Source organism: Bombyx mandarina, chromosome 23, assembly GCF_030267445.1.
Source record: "Bombyx mandarina strain Sakado chromosome 23, ASM3026744v2".
NCBI classification, from domain to species: Eukaryota; Metazoa; Arthropoda; class Insecta; order Lepidoptera; family Bombycidae; genus Bombyx; species Bombyx mandarina.
In genome coordinates this window covers 18,828,122-18,846,341 of record NC_143229.1, presented here as the reverse complement: position 1 = coordinate 18,846,341, position 18,220 = coordinate 18,828,122, and the positions used below count along the sequence as shown (strand labels likewise).

Here is an 18,220-nt window from a genome sequence, read left to right as displayed (position 1 = left end):
CGACCACCAGCCCTCTCGGTCGGCAGGCTATCCGGAGCCCGCCTAGATGGCGCCGGTTAGAGTGAGCTATCCTACGGAATACCCCGCTGGGTCAGAACCAGCGTGGGTCGAGGATAGCCGGCCTTCCATCACCCGGATGCTCTTGCGTAAAACGCGTGCAAAGCAGCTTGCACGACGTCTTCTTAGGTCCCCCTCGCCGGTCCCCAGACCGACATATGAGGGGGACCCGAAACACTTAGAGGGCCAAGGCTTGGGCGAGATCCGCCTCCCTGGCCCCCGCTCGACGGCGGCGGGCTTGCGCGTCTCTAACGCGCCCCGCCGCCTCCTTCTGCGAGATGGTGCACTCGCAGAAGTCGAGCATCGCCTTCCACGACTCTTCGTCGCCGAGCATCGATGCCACAACACTCGGCAGCGACAAGTCGTTTCCTATTTTTGCGACGAGGATACGGCGCCACCCCTCCCATGCGGGGCAGGCGACGAGCGCATGCTCTGCCGTGTCCAAGTCGCAATCACAATGGTGGCACTCTGCCGTCGGCTCGGCTCTGATCCGGTGCAGGAACTCACCGAAGCAACCATGCCCAGTGAGAACCTGCGTGAGCCGGAAAGTGAGGCGTCCTCTGTCACGATTCACGCAATCCACAAGGACTGGGCGAATCGCCTCGACGGTCCTACGACCAGCCGAAGGATCGGCCAGCCGCCTGGACCATGATTCCAGCTTATTTGATGCATAGAGAAATCTACAATGTTAATACTGTCACTCAACTTGAGATATGTGTTCTAAGGTCCGTTTAACAGTACAAGAACTACCCCGCCCTTCAAACCGAAACGCATTACTGCTTCACAGCAGAAATAGACAGGGTAGTGATAGAGGCTAACAATGTGCCGCCACTAATCTATAGACCAGCTTACTGAGTTTCTCACCGGATATACTCAAAGGGTCGCGATTCCGATCCGGTAGTAGATTCAGCGAAGCACTGCTCTTGCTAGAGCTAGTGTTAGCAATACTCTCATGTTGAGCCCGTGAGCTCACCTAGCCTTCCGCGAGAAGCTGGATTAGCCCGTCAGGATACCAGCGGATAGATTGTTTAAATAAAAAAACTAAAAAAATACGCTTTTATTGAAAATCCAACTAAAAAATAGAAAATAAATTTTAATAAATTTGAATTAAAAATAGTGTAAGAGTGTTTCTGTACAAGCGGTGTAAATTTCATACTTTTCCGTCCGCGCAATTTTCGTTAAAAGGTTTTTAAAGTTTTTGCTTCACGTATTAATGTATAAATAAAGATAAAACATGTGAAAATGGCCAAGTTTTTTCGTTCAATATTAACGACATATGAAAAGTAAATTTTTTTTTTTTTTTTATTAATTTTTTTATTGCTTGGATGGGTGGACGAGCTCACAGCCCACCTGGTGTTATGTGGTTACTGGAGCCCATAGATATGTATAACGTAAATGCGCCACCTACCTTGAGATACAAGTTCTAAGGTCTCAGTATAGTTACAACGGCTGCCCCACCCTTCAAACCGAAACGCATTACTGCTTCACGGCAGAAATAGGCAAATTTCTAACGCATTAACATAATAAAGTCTTGTTGTAACCAATCATTGCTCTGAGCGTTGGGAAAACTAGTGAAAATATTTACATTAAAAATAGTAAATAACCATTTTAATAAACATATTCGTCGACTATCCAATTACTATAAATAAATAAATAAAATTAATTGGCAAAGCAATGATTCAATAAACAAACTTAACAAACACATTGCTTATAAACATTTCTTATCTTCCTCAATGAGTTTACGTAATGTATTTACGTATTGTTTTTGTATGATGCAGCTTGGCGACAATAGCTTTCTTTTCTTGCCCGGGACAAAATACTCCTGACCCCACTGAATTTCTCGCCGGATCTTCTCAGTGGGATGCAATTCCGATCCGGTGGTAGATTCAGCGAAACACTGCTCTTGCTAAGGTTAGTGTTAGCAAATTCTTTCAGGTTGAACCCGTGTGCGTACCTACGAATAGCCGCTAGACTACTAATGATTAAGTAGGAATATAAAAAATACATACAGTAAAAGCTCTCTATTCGCGGGGTATAAGTTTCTTAAATAGGCCGCGAATAGAGAAAACGTATAGGGGATACGTTCCTAGGTGAGAAAATAAAAAGCAGGTATAAAAAATATATTTTAATTGAAGCTTTTGACCATATTGATAACGACCTCGCCTTTACAAAGGATATTTGGTTGGACACCTAGCTAATGTAATTTTGTTTATAAATGTGTATGTACCGATTAGATAGATGAATATAAAAATCTTTAGCCGCGAACATAGAAGAATTTGGTCGCATTTCTGTGAATAGTGAAAACGCGAATGAAGGAAGCGCGAATAAGCAGCTTTTACTGTAGTCGCTTAAGCTATCAACAATTAGACAGGAAGATAAAATAAAAAAAAAACTTGGGTCCTTAATAGGCTACCAAAAAATCCGTTAATTAGCTATGACATATTTCAATTAATACGATACCTAATTAAAGTGGCATCATTATATAAGTATTTATTCTAGCATTTTTTGTTGTCATTATAATACCTATATAGTATTGTTAGCGACGTTTCAGATTATAATATCCGTGATCGCGATTGACTTATGCTAGCGTCTTGTGAAAACCGAACAGAAAATACTATTTTAATGTTATGAATTTTTGAACCAAATAAAAATTTTAAACCAAATAAAACGTATTATTTTTATGAATATCAAAAAAAATACTACGAACATCAAATTATGAATATAAAAAAAACGTACTTATCATAGGTTCACGATTGACTTCCACGGTGAAGGAATAACATTGTGTAATAAAAAACAAACCCCCAAAATTATAATTACTGGTGTTAGGACATATTTTGAGTCCGCACGGATAGATGCCACTACCCTGCCTATTTCTGCCGTGAAGCAGTAATGCGTTTCGGTTTGAAGGGTGGGGCAGCCGTTGTACTGTACAAACTGAGACCTTAGAACTCATATCTCAAGGTAGGTGCCGGCATTTGCGTTGTTGATATTGTAGATGTGTAAAAAAAAAACACTACGAGTATTAACAAAGCCTAACTCGCCTGCTGGACAAATTAATAGGCTATTAGTGACATCTTGATGTTTAATTGTAGCACCATGTTTAATAAATTATAGTTTTAAAAAAAACTAAAAAACACGCTTTTATAAAAAATCCAACTGGAAAATAAATTTATTGTAAAAAAATGGTGTAGAAAATCTAAGTTTTTCCAGCTACGCTTGGTCGGGTAGGTGAGCTCACGGGCTCAACCTGAGAGAATTTGCTAACACTAGCCCTAGCAACCTAGCAAGAGTAGTGCTTCGCAGAATCTACCAACGGATCGTAATCGCGACTCACTGAGAAGATCCGGCGAGAAACTCAGGCGGCTGTGTCTATGGATTAGCTCGTCGAACTCTTCTCGTAAACGCCAAATTCGATGAGGACGGTGCTTGAGAGACCTAAAAGCACCGAGAGTGGGTCCGGGGGATCCGACAAGTCATCTTTCGGGCGACGCCTGCTTTGCGTTGCCCCGTCGCGATCGGATAAGAGCCACATACCAATTAGCATTATGATTACATGGTTAAAGCCTAAAGCCTTAGTAATGTCGAAGTATCAACGGTACATGTATTTATACAGCTGTCCAATATAAATAGACCGATCGTGAAACTAATTATTAATTTAATGACTTAAATGCATTTTGGTTCTCTTCGTATATCATAAGTAAGTTCTATCGGAGGTGGTCGACATAATTACCGGGTACAAGGCACGTACGGGCAATTGAACCCGAATTAGGACCCCTGTTTGGAACCGGAGATTGATGTACATACTTATATACGAATATATATACAGATATTAAACGCCCAGACAAAGAGCAAACCATCATATTCATCGCATGAGTTTTTGCCCGGTGTGAAAATTAAACCGCCAACCAATGTTTGACTCCATTCCGTTTTAACAACAACTTTATTTTCGTCTCTTTTGTGAGCATGTACCACCACTCTGCCCTTTACAGCCGCGAAGAAGTAATGTGGTGCCAATTTGAGAGGGGGAATTTTTGTTGCAGGAAATATGCAGCAAAAATTGGGATCTAATGGTGGCTTTTACATGGGCTATGCGTTCCTTCTCTTTGCCTTTGTCCCACATCATGTGGGGTTAGCAAAGCTCTACCTATTATCATGCTGCATAGGGATTTGGAAAGGGCTTTACGACCAGCCGCCCTCCTGACTTTATCCCTCCTTGGGTTTTATCTTCAAATATCCATTGCAACGAGCCGTAGGAAAGGCTCCCTCTATTAACAAAACCTAATTAGTGTATGCTTTATTGTACACTGATATAAAATAAACAGAAATGCCAAACGTTAAATACAAGAGTACAATATCAGTCTTATAGGACTATTCCGGCTACTTGCGGACTGGTAGGTGAGCTCACGGGCTCAACCTGAGTTGCTAACACTAGCCCTAGCAAGAGCAGTGCTTCGTAAAATTTACTACCGAATCAATAAACGATAATCAGCCGAGGCCTGAATAAATATGTTGCAATTGCCGACATCAACTTCAATTACGAAGCGTATGTACCTCTGCACGCGACGTGTAATTAAAGTGCACAGGATGCGCCCTGGATTATACCTATGATAACCTTCCATAACAAGGTTCCTGAAAATTCCCGCGTTTTGCAAAACCGTGTTATATGAGACTAGAAACCACATTGGATGGTGGTTACTCATGAACGTCAGCAATCCAAGAGGGACAGCCAAGTCACTGCCTATCACTGAGTACCTTTTACCTTTTTACTGGTGGTAGGACCTCTTGTGAGTCCGCGCAGGTGGGTACCACCGCCCTGCCTATTTCTGCCGTGAAGCAGTAATGCGTTTCGGTTTGAAGGGTGGGGCAGCCATTGTAACTATATTGAGATCTTAGAACTTATATATCAAGGTGGGTGGCGCATTTACGTTGTAGATGTCCATGGGCTCCAGTAACCACTTGACACCAGGTGAGCTGTAAGCTAAGCATTAAAAAAATAAAAAAAAGACAAGTCTCGTTGAAAAAAGGACGAATCATAGCGCTTGAGAAACCCCGTTAGTCCAAAGCCAGGTGGCTCTTTCAATTCGTCACTGCTTTGCGGCAGAAATGGCGGCTTCTGCGTGTCCTGGCTCAAATAAATCCACCACAGTAGTCACAGAGAATCTCGATACAAAAAAAAACGGCATTATAAGCGACGCGCCTACAATAAATACGTTTGTTTGAAGCGAATCGATATGTCATTACTAATTCATTGCCCGATCGTCCGTGCGACTGACCACACGCTATCCGTTCTGGTACTTATTTGTGGTGTTCAATGTGCCGCCAATAGGTTTTTTTTTATTGTTTAGATGGGTGGACGAGCTCACAGCCCACCTGGTGTTAAGTGGTTACCGGAGCCCATAGACATCTACAATGTAAATGCGCAACCCACCTTGAGATATAAGCTCTAATGTCTCAAGTATAGTTACAACGGCTGTGCCACCCTTCAAACCGAAACGCATTACTGCTTCACGGCAGAAATAGGCAGGGTGGTGGTACCTACCCGCGCGGACTCACAAGAGGTCCTACCACCAGGTTGGAACGGTTCACGGAAGTTATGTAGGTCGTGACGTAGAAATTTGGCCCGTATAGTTGAGGCTCGGAGGGGTTGATGCCGTGTTAATCGCGCAGTCGGGTAGGTACCTGGTAGATGGGTAGTCCTGCCTAATTCTGCGTCGGAATCGACGTCACGCTCCGTCGCGCCCACCTGATGTTAAGAGGTTACTGGAGCCCATAGAAATCTACTACGTAAATGCCGCCACCCACCTTGAGAGTCTAGTCTCACTTTTAACAGTACAACAGCTGCCCCCCCGCCCTTCAAACCGAAACGCATTACCAGGCAGAAATAGGCAGGGGTGGTGATACCTACCCACGCGGACTCACAAGACGTCCTACCACCAGTAAAATCGGACGACAATACCATTCAGGTAGCGGCATTGCGTAATTTCTTTAAAAGGGAAGAAAAGATTGGGAGAGTATTCTAAAAGCGAATCCACATTGAATACTATATTTTGTCATACATATACAATCCGGTAATGAAATTTCAATTATCAACTATCCACCTTGCTGTACTGATGTTAAGTCTCAAATCTACTTAACCTACCACAGCCTTTGAACGAAGTAATAAAACCGGCACTCATAAAACACACAAATGTCATTGAAAATATTGTCGTATTATCGATTTTAAGCAATGAACGATTATCTATATCTAACAAAGCGAAGAGAGTTAACACGTTGATTGGCGTGTAGGTCACCGGTGCCCTACGCGGCGCACTGAAGCAATTATATCGATATCTCTCTTCGATCTTAACGGCCGTCTGGTGTAGTGGTCACTGCACAAGGGGGTCGCGGGTTCGAATCCCGCCAAGGGAAGATATTTGTATGATAAATATAAATGTATTTTCCAAGGTTATGGATGTATATTAAATATATGTATGTGTAAAATAAAAATCTTTCATTTATTTCCGTTATCTGGTGCCTGTAATACAAGTTCTTTACGAACTTAGCACGGGACCAGTTAACGTGGCGAGATTGTTAGAAAATATTTATTTATCATTATTCATTTATCTTCTTACTGAGACGCGATTTTTAGAAAAGATCCCATCATCTCGTTTTCATCATCACACCGCCCGCCGCCGGAGTAGAGTTCATCACACTACCTAAAATCACTGTGTTCAACCACAATGCGTTTTCAAAGGTCTTGTGCTTGGACCCACAGGCACAGCCCACTGTGTTTCTCGCCGGATCTTCTCAGTGGCTCGCGATTCCGATCCGGTGGTAGATTCTGCGAAGCTTTCTGCTTTTGTTAGGGCTAGTGTTAGCAAATTCGCTAAGGTTGAGCCCGTGATCTCACCTACGCGTAGCTGGAATAGCCCCTTAGCCTGCCAGCAAATAGGTAAGGGAAAAAAGTTGTATTTCGATTATTAAATAAACAAATAAATAAATATTTTTTAACAATCACGCCACGTTAACTGTTCCCGCGGTAAGTTCGTAAAGAACTTGTGTTACAGGTACCAGAGAACGGAAATAAATGTAAGATTTTTATTATACACATACATATATTTAATATACATCCATAACCCTGGAAAATACATTTATATTTATTATCATACAAATATCCTCCCTTGGCGGGATTCGAACCCGCGACCCCCTTGTGTAGTGACCATGTCACTTACCACTACACCAGACGGCCGTTTAATTATTGACCGAACATTAGTGAACTTTAATAGGCTTTACGTGAAATCAAATCATTATCCATCGAATGTATCATTAAGGTTGATGCGCGCTTTTAAAAAGTAATTACATGAGTTAATTTTTATGGAATTAAGCAAATTCATTCAAGAAATTAATGGTTGAATGTCTTTTGAACATTCGTTGGATAATTATAAAATATCATAGCTAGAATTCAACAGATTTTCTAGGGCCATTTTTTCTTTACGATACCGATATATCGTAACCGATATCTGTCAATGCGATGTCTGGGCATGTTCAGTGGTTATGGGCCCATTACCATCGTAAGGGGCTATTTTATTACTACCACGTCTGATGGTAGCAATCAAACGATGTCTATGTACTGTTATTAACCGCGTCACCATCTATACCTGTGGCAGCAGCTATCATAGAACACAAATTATGCTATATTATGAATAGTGCTCTGAGGCATTGTTCGAGATGATACCATCATCTCGTTTTTGCCATCGCACCGCCGGCCACCGGAGTACAGTTCATTCATACTACCTGGAGTCACTGCGTTCATCCACAGTGCGTTTCCAGGTCTTTTTTGCCACGTACCATCCAGCTTTGGAATGAGATCCCCTCCACGGTGTTTCCCGAGCGCTATGACATGTCCTTCTTCAAACTAGGCTTGTGGAGAGTATTAATCAGTAGGCAGCGGCTTGGCTTTGCCCCTGGCATTACTAAAGTCCATGGATGACGGTAACCAAGAACCATCAGGTGGGCCGTATGCTCGTCTGCTCAAAAAGGCAATAAAAAAAATTGATGAGATACCTGAATTGCGCTAACAGCTTTATCAAATTTTGCAAACATAGCAAACATGTAAAAGTCGTATCAGGACTACAGCCGCTTAGATTTTACTGCTTTCTATGATATTCAAAACAGATCTGACGTAAAGGAGTGCACGGAAAATAAGCAATGGCGAGGTTTTTATCATTTGTATTCGTAAGGTCAATTTTACGAAGCACATTACGCAATTATATACAAAAACTAATTGACAATAATACTGGCCGGTACAAACGTCAAGTGATCTGACGTAGGCGTCACACGATGTTGAGCTGGGGTTAGTCATGTGCAACTTGCCTTCTTCAAACGAGGCTTGTGGAGAGTACTTAACGGTAGGTAGCAGTTTGGCTCTGCTCTGGCATTGCTGACGTCAATGGGCGACGGTAACCACTCACCGTCAAGGGCTGTATGCTCATCTACCTACATGGGCAATAAAAAAAATACAAACATATAAAGCGTCGATCTACTGAGTAATTCCAACCGCTCGGTGGAAGATTTTCTCTTTATAGTCATCCCTAAATAATGATTAACAACCTCAAAAAGGTTCGTTCTGTACAAAATGAAATTGAAAGTTTTTATTTTTGTTGTTTAGATAGATGGACGAGCTCACAGCCCACCTAATGTTAAGTGGTTACTGGAGCCCATAGACATCTACAACGTAAATGCGCCACCCACCTTGAGATACAAGTTCTAAGGTCTCAGTATAGTTACAACGGCTGCCCCGCCCTTTAAACCGAAACGCATTACTGCTTCACGGCAGAAATAGGCAGGGTGGTGGTAGTACCTACCCGCGCTGAATCACAAGAGGTCCTACCACCAGTACTTACGAAAATTATAATTTTGCGGGTTTGATTTTTGTTACACGATGTTATTCCTTCACCGTAGAAGTCAATCGTGAACATTTGTTGAGTACGTATTTCATTGGAAAAATTGGTACCCGTCAGCGGGATTCGAATACCGGTGCATCGCTCAACACGAATGCACCGGACGTCTTATCCTTTAGGCAACGACGACTTCAATATATTATAATATACTATAAATTTTTATAGCATAATTAATATTATTAGATATATAGATAAGAATGATAATAGAATAACATTGACTGGTTCGGTGGTAAGGTAGTTAGCACCGCTGACTGTTTTGCCGAGGGTCGTGGGCTCGATTCTTGCATCGGGCAAACATTCAGGTTTGTTCACTTTCATCTGGGTGTTTACTATCTATATACAAACATAACTATACAAGTAACTCATATATAAAAATGCATATCATCCTCTAGTGCCCATAACACAGGGAATCCTAAATTATTATAGTTGACGGTGGTTAGCACAATATTCTAATGTTGACGGATCATAACTAAGACGTCCGTCCGAAACGCAAAAAAAATGTAATGACAATTTAAAATAACGCGAGTTTAAGCCATAAAAGAAGTTTTAATCTGATGTCTAAGACACGCGCATCCCAAGAAGATACTGTTGACAGATTTGAGCGGATTGTTTGATCACATGATCGTGGTAAGAGACGACACGTGCCAACTTCTTAACAAAAACAAAAAAATAATAATACATTTTATGAGCGTGCGGTTTTTTTTTATTGCTTAGATGGGTGGACGAGCTCACAGGCCACCTGATTTTAAGTGGTTACTGGAGCCCATAGACATCTACAACGTAAATGCCGCCACGTACCTTGAGATAAAAGTTCTATGGTCTCATTATAGTTATAACGGCTGCCCCACCCTTCAAACCGAAACGCATTACTGCTTCACGGCAGAAATATGTAGGGTGGTGGTACCTACCCTGGTGGACTCACAAGACGCTCTAACACCAGTAAAAACTCTACTGCCCACTGAAGTTCTCCGCAGTGGCTCGCGATTCCGATCCGGCGGTAGATTCTGCGAAGCACTGCTCTTGCTAGGGCCAGTGTTAGCTGTTTGAGCACCGTGAGCTCACCTATATGTTAGGGCGAAGTTGAAATAGCCTCTCAAGGCTCTCAGCATAGGTAGGAAAAAAAGCCAGGGCGCGGCGTTTCTTTAACCCGCACACCGGCGCCGCGGCGCAGCCCGTCGCTGATACCGCGCTCCCCAAAAATTTACATTTTACAGCCTTGTAGGTACAAAATATTCGTTTTCGGAAGCGGTCTCCTAACACCCAGTATATTAAATAAGCTTTTGCCCACGACTTCGTCCGCGTGGAATTGTTCACAAATAATGCTTTATTTTAGAACAAATTTGGTTAGCATAAAAAAACGTTATAGTGAGCCAACCTTAACATATAGACATCTACTGTCGCGGACTTTTTTTAAATCTTTTAAAGGGGAACAATTCTGTCATACATTATTTTAGCGAAACTTTAACCGTTTCTGCAGCGCACGCAGCAGAAGCTCTCAAAAGGGAAAAAAACCCCGATTTTGAAACATTCTTTATTGGTGCTCCGCTTGTATTGGTCTTAGCGTGATGTTATATAATAATATATATAAGCCTATAGCCTTCCTCAATAAATGAGCTATCTGACACTGAAACAATATTTCAAATCGGACCAGTAGTTCCTGAGATTCGCGCGTTCAAACAAACAAACTCTTCAGCTTTATAATATTAGTATAGATTTGTATAAGTAATTAATTATCGCAATGACCACAAAAACTTAATTCAAATGTCGGAGATTGTGAAATTAAATGATTCCCACGAAAAATTAAAACGTGTTTTTTGTATTCAAAATATCGAATTAGGTATTTTTTGCGTTTAAAGTTATAAATAATGGTGATAGGGCGTGTGATGGAAAAGCTGTTGTATGATTGAGACTTCGAACTCATATCTGAAGTTGGCATTTACGTTGTGATGTCTGTGGACCACAGTAATCGCTTGATATAAATGCACCACTAGTTAAATAAGAAACAGATATTTTTTTACCATTATTATTATTATTACGCGCTGGGGTTCGGGATGTATAAAACTTTCTCCGAAATACGAATTAAAACTCTATTAAAAGCTTGGAACACTTAAAGAACACCTTACAGTCCGTAATTCACTTCTTCCGCTTCGCTTCGCTTCGATTAGTTCCGATCACTAACTGCCTTCGTGTCATCTCTGCAAGGCTTTTAAAGTCGATACGACATTCCTAGAATTATCGAGAACACTCTCGATAAGACCAGTCGTTTCGATTGTGTTTCCCCTATTTGATAATAAATGGCGTTACACTTCTCGAGCGTTCTCGATTTGACTAGTTCTTTTGATATTCGTTTCTGCTATTCGATGATAGATGGCGTTACTCTTACCCACGTAACTTGTCACCAAGAAACAAGTGATTTAAATGCCATTCACTATGTCATTGCTATCAGACTGTCGACCGTGAATCCTGAATTGTCCCCGCCAATACTGTCCAAAGCGATTCTAAAAGTATATGTATTTGCATTTGCAAAATAACGCGTTCTCATATTATTATGATTTTCCAAAAAAAATTACGAATTGTCGTCGAAGTTCGTCTTTTGATTTCTTTAGCAAGCAGTATGGATCAACTTTTACACATGTGTATATATTGACGTATATAGTATATTGTATATAGTGGACGCTCAGTGATATAAAATTTAAACATAATTTTATTAATATCCTTCTTTATTATTATTGTTTAGATGGGTGGACGAGCTCACAGCCCACCTGGTGTCAAGTGGTTACTGGAGCCCATAGACATCTACAACGTAAATGCGCCACCCACCTTGAGATATTAGTTCTAAGGTCTCAATATAGTTACAACGGCTGCCCCACCCTTCAAATCGAAACGCATTACTGCTTCACGGCAGCAATAGGCAGGGCGGTGGTACCTATCCTGGTATGGTCCTACCACCAGTAAGATACTTTTCAATTTCTAACAACAAATCTTTGCTGTAAGAAATTCGTTGGCAGTCCTACACGGAAACAATCGATTCATATTGAAACAGAAATCGATAGTATTGCGCGAGTAGTAGTGTGGGCGTGACGAGAAAATTAATTAATAATAGCCCACTGAGTTTCTCGCCGGATCTTCTCAGTGGGTCGCGTTTCCGATCCGGTGGTAGATTCCGCGAAGTAATGCTCTTGCTAGGATTCGTGCTAGCAACGTGATCAGGTTTGAGCCCCGCGAGCTCACCTACTAGTTAGGGTTACGCTGAAATGGCTTCTCAAGGCCATTCGCTTAGGAAAAAACAAATTGAATAATATGACATTAATAATCAAAACGGAAAAATCTTTATTTAGAATTTAACTAGCACTCCGACTAACGATTAATTTGGCGGTCCCTGCGAAAAGTAATTCAAAACGTGTCGGGTCTTGTAAAATGCTTTTTAAGATACAAACGATTTATCGATCCGTAACATTGTTTTAAAGGTCTTCCAACACGGACACGTCTTCGTCTATCAATTCAAGACTTTTTTATTTTTTTCGGGTTGGGTACCTAACCTCCTACGAGGTCCCCGCGCATAAGGGGCGCGCGGGGTATGTGAGACTCAACGATCTGCATAGTCTTGTGAGCAAACGGCGGGCCCAAGGATTTTAGGGTCCACCCACTAAACGACTCCCCTGCACTCTTAAACCCGACGTCCGATCCCCTCCGAGGTCAGAACCCGGATGAGGTAGGGGAGTTACCGCGGTCAACACTACAACCAGACGGCGCAGCTCACCCCAAGGACGCCCAGCCGACGGAGCCTTCGATGCGAATCGAAGGCTCTGAAACGTCGGCCATCTCGATACGGCAGCCCATCAGGCCGCCCAGATGGTGCCGCTGGTGTCCCAGAATACCCCGCTGGACCAGAACCAGCCTGCCGGGTCGGAACGCGATACCCCGCCAACCGGTCGCTCTATTTACTCCTCGGCAGCGCGCTAGAGTGCTGGTAACGTGCCGTGCGGCCTCTACCCCCTCAGATCGCCCCTTGACCTTCACCGGGGGAATTCAAGACATATTTGTTTTAACCTTTCTTTTGCCCTTTTAGGCAGACGAGCCTATGGTCCACCTGATGGTGAGTGATTACTGTCGCTTGACTTCAACAATACCATGGGAAGAGCCAAGCAGCTACCTGCTTTAAGTACTCCCCAAAAAACGCTATTATCTACCAGGTTTTTCGATTTTCACACTTCACTAGTTTTCGATATTTCTTGCGAGTAGACGGGTAGACGGTAAACGGATCACGGGTAGACTAAAGACTGCGGGATATTAGGAGCCCACATATCTGTCTACCCTCATTATAGTCAGTTGTTATCGCTGGACCTCACTGCCTTCACGCGAAACTTGGATTGTCGACAGTTTCTCAACGAGCACATTGCTATTCGCTAAGCTGCAAGCTATAACATAGGTTGAAGTTATTTTTTGTTAACCGAGGAGACTGCATCACGGATCACCCGATGTTAAACAGATTTCGGGACCGGAGTAGAGTTCTCCATTGTTCTTAATCCTGTTGATCCTACCAGGATATTAGTCAGAAGCAATAACATAATTGTATTAACGTAGGTCGGCAAATTTTTGAGGTTATTGCCTAGATGGGAGGTCTGGTTCGTGGTTCACCTGTCTTTTAGTGGTTAACGGAGTCCATAGATACCTATGACGTAAATGCCACCACCACCAATCCACCTTGAGACATGAGTTCTAAGATCTCAGTTTTCACAGCACAACGGTTGCCCCGCTCTTCAAACCGAAAAGCATTACTGCTTCACGGCAGAAACAGGCAGGGCGGTGGTGCCTACCCATGCGGACCCACAAGTCGTTCTACCACCAGTAATGAATCAAACAAAATTTTTGCGGGTTTCATTTTTATTACACGACGTTATTCCTTCACCGTGGAAGGCCGTCGTGAATAATTATCAAGCACGTATTTCATTAGAAAAATTGGTACCCGCCTGCGGGATTCGAACATCGCTGCATCGCTTGATACGATTGCGCACCGGGCGACTTAACCATAGACATAAAAAAGGTCAAGCGAAATGAAAGCGTTCAAATAATTACGTTTTTGTGTGTTTGTTCTACAGGAGACAAAATGGAAAACACGAAATCACCAAGCGAAGCGCCAATAAAGAAAGTCGGGTCACGACTGAACGAGCGCGCACCCCGCATCACGCTGCAGCATTTAGACAAACTCGGCCATGGTCTGGAGAAAGTCAGCCATCTCGTTGGCCAAACGTTGGACCAGCGTTCCGTGCTGGATCGGATTACCTTTGAAACGGAGAGGCTGAGTCACAGCGAAGCGTCGTCGAGACGTAACAGCGACGATGGAGGCAGATCCAATAAGGAAAGTCTTAGGGCAGGTTTGTGCTTTGTTTGTCTGGTTATAGTATCGACAGCGGGAGCCCCCTACTTTACCCTAGTTTTAAATTTGGACGTCTGATGATAGAGTGCAATGGAATTCACTTGGTGGGTAGGACGTGAAAATATCCTTAAGTCCTCCTCAGTCCTTTTACTGGTGGTAGGATGTCTTCTGAATCTGCACGGGTAGGTACCACCAACCTGCGTATTTCTGCCGTGAAGCAGTAATGCGATTCGTTATGAAGGGTAGCCGTTGTACTGTAAAAGCTGCTAAGACTTTAGAGCTCATATCTCAAGGTAGGTGGCGGCATTTACATTGTAAATGTGATTTGTTGATTTACATTGGGCTCCTGCAACCGCTTAACATTAGGTGGGCCGTGAGTTCATCCACCCAAATAAGCAATAAAACATCCACAGTAAGCTCCCAACATTTGCAAATACCCCAACCCTGTCTCTTCCCTTGGATGTCGTCAAAGTCGACTAAGAGACTCGCCAGAATATGGGCACTAGTGTTCTCTGAATATTACTCCAACATACGGCAATCACCAATTGGCGTTTATTGGCCATTACGTACCCAAATTCACCGCACGGGTTGGCGGTACCTTATATATGTTTTTAGGAGTACCAGTTTGAACGAGGAGACAACAAGTATAAAAGGTTTAATTATTTCACCACGGAAGACGTTTGTGAACTATTCTTAAGTTTGCCTTGAAACGCATTGCGTTAGAACAATGTGTGCCAGTCTGCGGGATCCTAACACTGGTATAGCTGCCTCTCTCAATGCGAATTAACCGACCGTTTTGTATAAGTGTATTTCCCTACCTATTCTAGTGACCTCGAGGGGTCATACTATATTCATTGAAGGAGTAGGTAAGCTCACGGGGCTCTAACCTGGCGAATTTGCTAACACCAGCCCTAACAAGAGCAATGCTTCGCTGAATCCACTACCGGATCGGAAACGTGACCCACTGAGACGATCCGGCGAGAAACTTAGTTAATTATATGTGAGGGGATATTTTTATCAGAAACAAATAACTCAATTACATAATGAGCAGTTGGTAAATTTGACAAGATTATTTCGCTTCCTTGCACAATAATATAATCCAATTATTTGAAGATTTATAACTATGTCAAAGAACGTCTACATTGTGAAACTATCACACACGTCACATTTATTTTGAAGGACCCCTACAACGAATCAAGGTAGATGATATGTTATTCTAATTAAATATGTGGGTCGTCTTACCATAATTGAAGGGCACGGTATTTAGCTAGTAATTAAGTTTGACAATAATAAAATTATATTTAATGATCGCATAGTGGTTTTAAATGTCTATTATTTAACTGGCTTCAATACGGATATTTTATATTTCTTCGTGTATTTGATATCGGGTTTATTTAATGTTAATAAATAATATTACTAATAGGTAAGTAACAATGATTTACTAATGAATGCGTCGTCCATGAGCCCGCCCACCCGCCATGACTGGTGGTAGGACCTCTTGTGAGTCCGCACAGGTAGGTACCAGCACCCTGCCTATTTCTACCTTGTAGCAGTAATGCGTTACAGTTTGAAGGGTAAGGCAGCCGTTGTAACAATACTTAAGACCTTAGAACTGGTATCTCAAGGGGGGGGGGGCGCATTTACGTTGTAGATGTCTATGGGCTCCAGTAACCACTTAACACCAGGTTAGCAATAAAAAAAATTAAAAAAGCTCGCGAACTGGAAAGTAGTCGTGACGTCCGAAATCATGAAATGAGAAAAACAGTTTTAGCTTTTAGTAAAATCTGGAAAAACCTGTTACATAATAATAATGAGTGGGAACAAATAGCGCACGGCCCCAAATTGCGATTCTCTGTGCTATGAGAACGCATTCCTTGGACAGCTATGAGAACCAATGTCTCCATCCTCGAAGAGTTGAAGGTCACCAAGCGCCTGCTGACTATGTGCCAGGAAAGGATCCGGAGTTTCTTTGGGCACATAATGCGATCCTCATTGCACAGCCTGGAGAAACTCACAATTCTCGGACAGATGGAGGGGAAGCGCGCTAGAGGAAGAGCGCCAGCTAGATGCGTTGACCAACTCAAGGAGGTGACTGGAGGCCAGATATGGGGAGCGGTACATATGGCGCAGAACCGGACCGAGTGGAGAAGATTGACATACAGTCACGATCCTCAGCATTGAGGGAACGACCAGAAAGAAGAAGAAGAAGAAGAAAGTGCTATGAGTATCACTACATATACGTTTAAATATATACATAAATAGACAGGGCCGAATTTAAACTTAAAGCCGCTCCCAGGCACCGGAAAAAGATCCGCGCCAATACTGGAATTTTACTTATAGCCCGAGAGTCCGTGGGCGAATACCTGTATGTGTTTGACCAGACCTGAATTTTTGTAAATTATATTTTTTTCATTATTTATATTTAGTAAATTATAAATCTAATTTAACTTCACGAGCTAAGAAAATTTTACAATAAATCGGAAATTTTAATACGCGTTTATTAGCTTCAGACGTAACGGAATCTTTGAACATGATTTTGACCCCCTTCAAAACGTCGGTTTAACTCGTAATTTGATGTACTTATTAAGTACCGATGACAACTCAATATAAAAAAAATTGAAAAAATTGAAATTCGACTAAAAAATAAATAATAGTTTAAAAAAACTAACAATACGCTTTTATAGAAAATCCAAGTAAAAAATAGAATATATAGATATATAATAGAAAATATAAGAAAATAAATTTGAATTAAAAATAGTGTAAGAAAAAATGATCTTATTGTAAAAAAGCTTGGGGTGCTTTTCAGGATATAATCAAAATAACCCTTCTACTCATATCTGTTCATAAAATATTTATAACTACTGATACCATGCACCCCACGCTTTTTTTTACAATAAAATCATTTTTTCTTACACTATTTTTAATTCAAATTTATTTTCTTATATTTTTTGGTTGAATTTTGTATAAAAGCGTATTTTGTTAGTTTTTTTAAACTATTATTTATTTTATTCAATCTCCATTGCGCTGTGTTACAGACGGCACTAGCTCGGAGCCTCCCACGGCCAACGTGACCAATCAGAACGCGTGGAATGACCTCGCCAGCTCCACGTCTACGACCAGAACTGAATTGAGTCTATCAGACAGCGCAATGGACGAGGTAATATTTTTTTTTATTGCCCTTGTTGGCAGAAGATTATACGGCCCACCTGATGGTGAGGGGTTACCGTCGCCCATGGACTTCAGCAATGCCAGGGGCAGAGCCAAGCTGCTGCCTACCGCTTAATACTCTCCACAAGCCTCGCTTGAAGAAGGACATGTCATAGCGCTCGGGAAACACATTCTTTCAATTAACCCTACTATCACTAAAGCATTTTTTTTTATGAATGAGTCATTCCTGGTGGCCCAGAAGCCTTTCCAGTTTCACCAAGGCAGGTGGGCAATCAAACACGCAGCCATGAGGGCTTTGCTAACAGCTGCCCGAACGCCTCCAAAGGAGACCTAACAACTCGAGAGCAAACTGCTTCGTGAATGAATCTACTACCAGATCGTAATCGCGACCAGCTAAGAAGATCCGGCGAGAAACTCTCCGGGCTGATGCATGAATTAGGTTGCACGTCGAACTCTTTGCAGATTTCCACGGGTACGGTTACGGGGTCCCTAAGCCTGCTCCCAGTGTTAGAGCTGAAGGCATCTAATACAAGAGTCATTGGATCTGATGGATCAATTAGAATGTGTTAAAGAATCTATGCTCATGTAATTGTGTATGACCTAGAACAGTTTTTTTCTGTAGATGAATAAAAGATCTCACCTGTTTTATATAATGCAAAGCGCATATAGACATATTAAT

General features: G+C 42.1%; 1 protein-coding gene across 3 annotated transcripts in view; it reads left to right on the top strand.

Moving 5' to 3' along the window:
- Window positions 1-18,220, top strand: part of LOC114249778 (anoctamin-4) — a 47,338-nt gene that overhangs the window by 2,295 nt on the left and 26,823 nt on the right. For all 3 annotated transcript variants that reach the window (XM_089737288.1, XM_028183479.2, XM_028183476.2), the window contains exons 2-3: window positions 14,096-14,371; window positions 17,409-17,530. In XM_089737288.1, the coding sequence (XP_089593414.1) occupies window positions 14,104-14,371; window positions 17,409-17,530 (390 nt within the window). In that variant the 5' untranslated portion in view covers window positions 14,096-14,103. The remainder of the gene's footprint in view (window positions 1-14,095; window positions 14,372-17,408; window positions 17,531-18,220) is intronic.